This window comes from Neopelma chrysocephalum, unplaced genomic scaffold (genome assembly GCF_003984885.1).
Source record: "Neopelma chrysocephalum unplaced genomic scaffold, ASM398488v2 Primary Assembly neopelma1_92034, whole genome shotgun sequence".
Lineage (NCBI taxonomy): Eukaryota > Metazoa > Chordata > Aves > Passeriformes > Pipridae > Neopelma > Neopelma chrysocephalum.
Window position 1 is genome coordinate 5,490 of NW_020920793.1, and position 6,725 is coordinate 12,214.

The window sequence follows — 6,725 nt, forward strand, 5'->3', positions numbered from 1 at the left end:
GTTCTTTATTTGGTACTTAAGCAGACAGTGAGTATAATTGCTTATTTGTACTGCCTCTGGACCAGGCTAGGAAGGCAAACACCGAATTGAAAATGGTGTTTATTTATATATAAATATATATATATTTATATATATATATTTACAGATATAAAGATTTTTTGGTGTGAACAAATTGTCACAAAAATGACACCCCTACCAGGAGTAAAAGATAGAGAAGATATGGTGGGCCTGTAATGAAGTCCATAACAAGATTGGCCTTTAATGAGGTACATAACATGCAGAAGAAGGAGAGTTTATTGCTTCTGAAAAACACCCAGTTATCAGTTTCCTCATGGCATCCTTGAGCTCCTGGTTCCTGAGGCTGTAGATGAGGGGGTTCAGTGTTGGAGACACCACTGAGTACATGAGTGACACAATAAGATCCAGGGCTGGGGAGGAGATGGAGGGGGGCTTCAGGTAGGAAAAGAATAAGGTGCTGATAAAGAGGGAGACCACGGCCAGGTGAGGGAGGCAGGTGGAAAAGGCTTTGTGCCTTCCCTGCTCAGAGGGGATCCTCAGCACAGCCCTGAAGATCTGCACATAGGAGAAAACAATGAAAATGAAACACCCAAATATTAAACAGGCACTAAACACAATAAGCCCAAGTTCCGTGAGGTAGCCTGAGTGTGAGCAGGAGAGCTTGAGGATGTGGGGAATTTCACAGAAGAACTGGTCCAGGGCATTACCCTGACACAGGGGCAGGGAAAATGTACTGGGTGTGTGCAGCAGAGCAATGAGAAACCCAGCGGCCCAGGCAGCTGCTGCCATGTGGGCACAAGCTCTGCTGCCCAGGAGGGTCCCGTAGTGCAGGGGTTTGCAGATGGCAACGTAGCGGTCGTAGCACATGATGGTGAGGAGGGAAAACTCTGCTCTAAGAAAGACTATGTAGACAAAAACCTGTGCAGCACATCCTGTGTAGGTGATGGTTCTGGTGTCCCAGAGGGAATTGTGCATGGCTTTGGGGACAGTGGTGCAGATGCAGCCCAGGTCTGTGAGGGACAGGTGGAGCAGAAAGAAGTACCTGGGGGTGTGCAGGTGGTGGTCACAGGCTACAGCGCTGAGGATGAGGCCATTGCCCAGGAGGGCAGCCAGAGAGATGCCCAGGAAGAGCCAGAAGTGCAGGAGCTGCAGCTCCCACCTGTCTGCGACTGCCAGGAGGAGGAACTGGGGCATGGAGCTGCTGTTGGACATTTGATGCCTCAGAGTATGATTTTCTGTTGAGGAGAAAAAAGTCAGAATTGAATTAGGCCAGACTCAATCACCAAAACATATTGCATGTCTCATAGCAATTCAACATTCAGGGCCTCTTTTCAGGAAGATCTCTCTGCATCCCTCTCTCCGAGCTCTGGGTTTTGCTGGCTGAAGGGGGCACTGAGAGCAAGGACCCTGGAATGGGCTCCCGAGGAATCCTTCTTGCTGTGCAGTGAGAGGCAACTTGGAGCACAGGACCTTCAATTAAATGCACATGTGATGTATCAAAGTGTTTCCAGAACTGCTGGTCACAGTTTGCCCAAGGGCAGAACAGAGGGAGGGGATTTGAGGGACTTGATTTTGTTCGAATTCCTCTTGCCAGGAGGAGTTTGGATGGTTGAAATCTCTGACATTTCTAATGTGCTCCAGGTGAAATCTTGTGAGTCCTGAGAGGCAAAGGGATGGTCTCTTGGTGCAGAGACAAGAGCTGGTCATCTTTCCTGTTCACAGCTGCCCCTAGCTGGCAGCTTGGAGCTGGAGGGGGATCAGCCTTAAGAATTCCCTAAAAAAGACACAAGGCACTTCTGGGAGTAGAGGAATCATGGTTCAAAGAGCAGATTGACAGAATCCTTGCCTTTCCTCAGGATGCCTGATTAGGATCTCAACTTTCTCCTCCCAGACTGCCACACAGAGGGATCATTGCAGCTCCCAAGTACAGCTGCCCCGAGAATTTCCATGGATTTAACACTGAGGAGTTTTTTCCTGGGGATCCTGTGCAGCACAGAGATACTATGGCAGAGCTGTGCCCTTCTGGAGGGCACCTGCAGCCCTGCAGGACACCCAGGCAAACAGCTGAATACCCTGAAGGTGCCTGGAGGGCACTTGGGCGCTTGGCTCCCCCAGACACATCCCCACAGCAGCACCCAAAGGGTTTGTGTCTGGACAGGAATCTGCCCCCCCAAACCCCACACTGGCTCAGAAAACCCAATGGTGAGAACAAGGAGAGCCCAGGCAGCAGGGGATGGCAGTGAAATGCCACAATGCTGCTGCCAAGGGAGGAGGGACAGAGAGAGACAGCTGGAAATCAGGGCCTTGTCCTTGCCTGGGCTCTGGCTGCTGCAGGGCAATGCACAGCCCAGCCCCCGTGGGCCTGAGGGCACAGGCTCTGCTTCGGCTGGGAAAGGAGCCCAGGGAGGAGCTGCTCAGGGAAAGGGTCTGTGCCACACGGACAGCAGGGAGGGGCCCACATCCCCCCTGCCCAGCACTTGTGGCAGCAGCTGCCTGTCCCTGCCTGCCTGTCTCTGGGTGAGGAGCTGTTCCTGCCAGCAGCCCCTCCCTGTGCCCAGCTCAGCTCCCTGCCAGTGCTCCCAGAGCCATCCCCAGCCCAGTGCCCAGGGGCAGCTCTGCCTGGGCAGAGGCTCTAGAGCAGATCCCAGACACCCTGCGATTGAGAGCTGCCCCTGGCAGGCAGTAGAGTCCCTGCCCCAGCACACAGAGCCCTGGGGGCAGGACCCTACTCTGCACCACAGCCCTGGGCACCCCTGGCTGCACCCCCACCTTCCCAGCCCACAGCCAGCCCTGGCACAGGGAACCTTCTTGCCCTGGGCCTCTGAGGGGGCAGCAGCAAGTCCTGCTCTGCAGCAGCTTCTCCTGCTGCACCCCAGCAAATCCAGCAGAGCCATCCTGACAGCTCCTGCCACTGCTGGCATTTGGCAGCTGGGAGAGGCACTTGCAGGAACTCACCTGCACTGCTCTGCAGCCAGAGCCTGAGCGTGGCAAAGGGCTGGCAAGGTTCCTCCCCTGAGCAGCTCTGCCCTGTCCTCCCACCCCAGGATCCCTTCAACCTCCTGCTCCCTTCTCCTCTCTGCCCTTGCTGCCTGCAGCTCCTGCCCTGCTCTGCCATATGGCCACTTCCTCGGCACTGCAGCAACTGGGAGAGTCCTGCTGAAAGATCCTAGAACCTGTGGGATGGGCCAGCTTTAGGAGATGCTTCCAGGAAGGCAAGTTGAACTTTCCTACAGCCAGAGAATTCTTCCTTCAAATCCTGTGAAGGTTTCTCACATAGTGAGAGCTCAGTCACCTCCCAGCCCAGGCTGCCTCTCATCTCTCTGCCTTCTCTCCTGTGCCCTGGGTGCTGCAGGCAGTGCCCTCAGCCCTGCTGGGCTGTGCAGAGGAGCTGCTCACCAGCAGAGCTGTCTCTTTAAAGCTCTTCTTGGTTGCCAGGAGCTCCCTGTGTGCCAGGAGCCCGGCCCAGCTCAGCAGCACAGCAACAGCCCCAGGCATTTCATGACCCGAGAGGGGTTTGGCGTTGTTTACATGAGTCTCAGTCCCTGAGAGGAAGTTCAAACAACTTTTCAACAAGTCAAAGTGAGATGGAAACACTAAAGTTTTTCGTAGTGCTAATGAGTCTCACTGAGGGACACAACTGAGAACGTGTCCCCAGGTTCCAGTTAGAGCAGAAATCTGCAGACAGTGATGACAAGGATGGACAAGCAAGGGAAAGGTGGCTCTAATGCTGAATAAACATTGAATTGTTTCCTTAATCCAGAGGACCAAGCCCTGACCCTCAGCCCCTGGGAAGGGACATTCTGTCCCTGCCTCATTCCTCATGGCTCTTCCTGGGGCACTGGGATGTGGGATGTGCAATGCCAAGGGCAGGACCATGGGGTGGACCCTGCCAGGCTGCTGAGCAGGGACAAGGAGGCCATGAGGCCCCAGGGCTGCAAGGGCCACTTGTCTCCTCCTGGCATCAGGGGCACAGACAGCAGCCATGGCCAAAGGCCTGCAGAAGGGGGCTCTGTCAGGGTCTTTCAGCTTCTCCCCATCCCTCTCTCCTCTCCAGCCCAGGCTGTCCTACGGTGTCCATGCCCTGCCCCTTTCCCTGCAGGCTGTCATCATCCCCCCGGCTGCCCCACCTGGCTGGCACCTTCCTGCACTGACATCTCTGCATCCTCCCTGGCTCTTCCTGCACACACAAAGCCTTGGGCTCATCCAGACTCCTTCTTTGTGACATATTGCACCACAACACTGACCTCAGAGGGAAAGTTCTTACTTCTTGTCACCAGTCTAGGCCACCCCAGCTGCCTTTGGTGGCACTAGTTTTATCTTAGGCTGTTTTCTGCCTTGAAGAAAAGCTCCACCAGCTCTGAGACCCCCTTTCCAGACCTCTCAGGCTACTCCTCTACTGTCCTCAATCTTCACACCACTGACCTCTGAGTCCTCAGCCTCTATATACGAGTCATGTGCTTGAGGCCCCAGATTCCTTCCTGGGAGATCTCTGAGACCTCTCCAAGGTTTTTGAAGATGACAATAGAGTGCTCTTATCCCAGGAAACACAGAGGGACACTTTTTTCTAAGGGTTGTCTTGGCAGAATGAGGCACAATATCTTTAAACTTTCTGGGACAAGGGAGCTCTGAGCTCTGGGTACAGAGGGAGCTCCAAGTGCCAATCACTGGAGTGGGAGCTACAAATCATCAGGGCTTGTGTTCTTTGGAGGGCCAGACACTGGTGAGAGTGGTGTGTGTGTGCACATGTAAGGACTTGAAGGGCACAATGAACTGTCTCAAAACACTGTCAAAGAAAGAAAATCCCATAAGATTCCACAAGACATAAGCACTGGTGGCAAACAGGAAGGCATTTAATTCCAAGGCCTAAATGGAGGTGTAGCTTTGGAAGAAGCCCCCAGGACAGAATTGCACTGTGCAGACTGTGGGAAAGAGCAGACAGCCCCAACAGGAAACCAGGGCTGGTAAGGCAGGTCTGGGGAACCCATCCAGGCAAAGATTCCCACCTGCAGACTGAAAGCACACCGGGCAAAACTCCCACCATGGCAAGCTGTGGGAAAGGAAGCAAGTCCTTGTACACGTGCCAGCCAAAGCTGTGGGAACAGCATGTTGCCTGCTCAGTTGGTGCTAAGAAAAAATCCAGGAGCCGTTAATTAGGACGTGAGATAAGGAAAGGGTTTAATCGTGCCAAGGCAATTGATGGTATACGACACGCGCAGGCTGTGCCTGAGATGTTACATTTATAACCATATCTGTCCAATCCCAAGTGTGTCCACCCCGTAACTTTTGGCCTGGTCCACCCCCTGGCCCACCCTCTGAATTGGGTCTGGGGTGCATTTTGGGACCCTCTCTTCCTAATCCTTCATCATCTTCAGGGTACAGAGAGCAGAGTCACCCAGTTCTTTGACTCTGTCCTCCAGTTTAGGCCAAGATACAAGTGTTCCCCAAACAGAACAGGCCTTGCCTTGACAAGAGACAAAACATCTTCTACTGGATACGGGGATAGGGCTGATATGGGGAGTATGGAATGGGGTAAGAGGGTTAAGGAATGTATAAACTAAGGGGTGCTACGGGGAAGAGGGAGAAAGGGTGGCTTCTAAAATCTACTTCTATTACCTATAAAGCTTATAAGGTAGAAAAATAGGAAAACCATTAGGGGCTTAAGGCATCAACGTGGTGAGGCGAGTTTTTGTCCCAGCAATGGCAGTCCACAGGAGAGAGACCTTTGCTTGGAGCCGAAGGGCTGAGAGAGGTGAGAGGAGACCCCCCCTTGTGTGGAATGGAAAGAGATCCAGCTCCAACTTCAGCTCGGACTGCTGCATGGAAGAAGAGAGACTGCTGCCCTGAGGGTGGAAAGGATCTTTCCTTTTTCCCTTCTGGACTTTTCTTGGAGGGAGAAGAGATTTGATCCATTGTAAATCCTGGCTGATCACAGGAGAGAGAGTTAGGATTGTGTCTAGAATGCATTCTAATATTTCTTTGTGTACTAATTGTAATAGAATTCCCTTCCCCCCATCTTGAGTCTTGTGTTGTGTCTGGAAAACCCCTCTCCCACTGGGGTGAGTTGTGGGAGGGGGCTTGGACTAAAGAATTGGATTTTTAGGGGTCTCAAGCCACCCCAGGGGGCTATTCCGGAACGGAGAGGATAGGCCGGAATGGGTAGGATAACAAACTGGCCCAAAGCACATGGGTTGGTCTGCACTGTCCTGGTGTGGGGGGTTGGTTCTTTGGTCACCAGGGGCTATTCTGGAATGGAGACGATAGTCCGTGACATCCCAAAGGGGCCCATGGCACACAGGTGGGGCTTCCCTTTGGGGTTGTAGGACGTTGGTTCTTTGGTTGCCAAGGCCCATTCCGGAATGGAGAGGATAGGCCGTGACATCACCAAGGGGTCCATGACACATGGGTGGGGCTGCATTTCAGGGTGGTGAGGCATTGGCTGTTTGGTTGCCAGGGGCTATTCCGGAATGGAGAGGATAGGCCGTGACATCACAAAGGCGCCCATGGAACACGGGTGGGGCTGCACTGTGGGGTGTGAGGTGTTGGTTCTTTGGTCACCAGGGGCTATTCCGGGCATTTACAGTGGAGGTATAGGGGAAAACGCAGTGGCTCTGTAAAGAGCCCTCTTAACATGAGTTTAAACAACATTAAAAACTTCTGATTCATCAATCCACCTTTGGCAGGACTCTTTCCAAACATCCATTGCCACA

At 53.1% G+C, this 6,725-nt stretch overlaps 1 protein-coding gene across 1 annotated transcript; it reads right to left on the bottom strand.

The window, feature by feature from the left end:
- Window positions 1-321: 321 nt before the first annotated feature.
- Window positions 322-1,230, bottom strand: LOC113980060 (olfactory receptor 14J1-like; the record flags this gene model as incomplete). Its single annotated transcript, XM_027707320.1, has 1 exon — window positions 322-1,230. A coding segment is annotated over exon 1 (909 nt), but the record flags the coding sequence as incomplete, so codon positions are not given.
- Window positions 1,231-6,725: the final 5,495 nt, after the last annotated feature.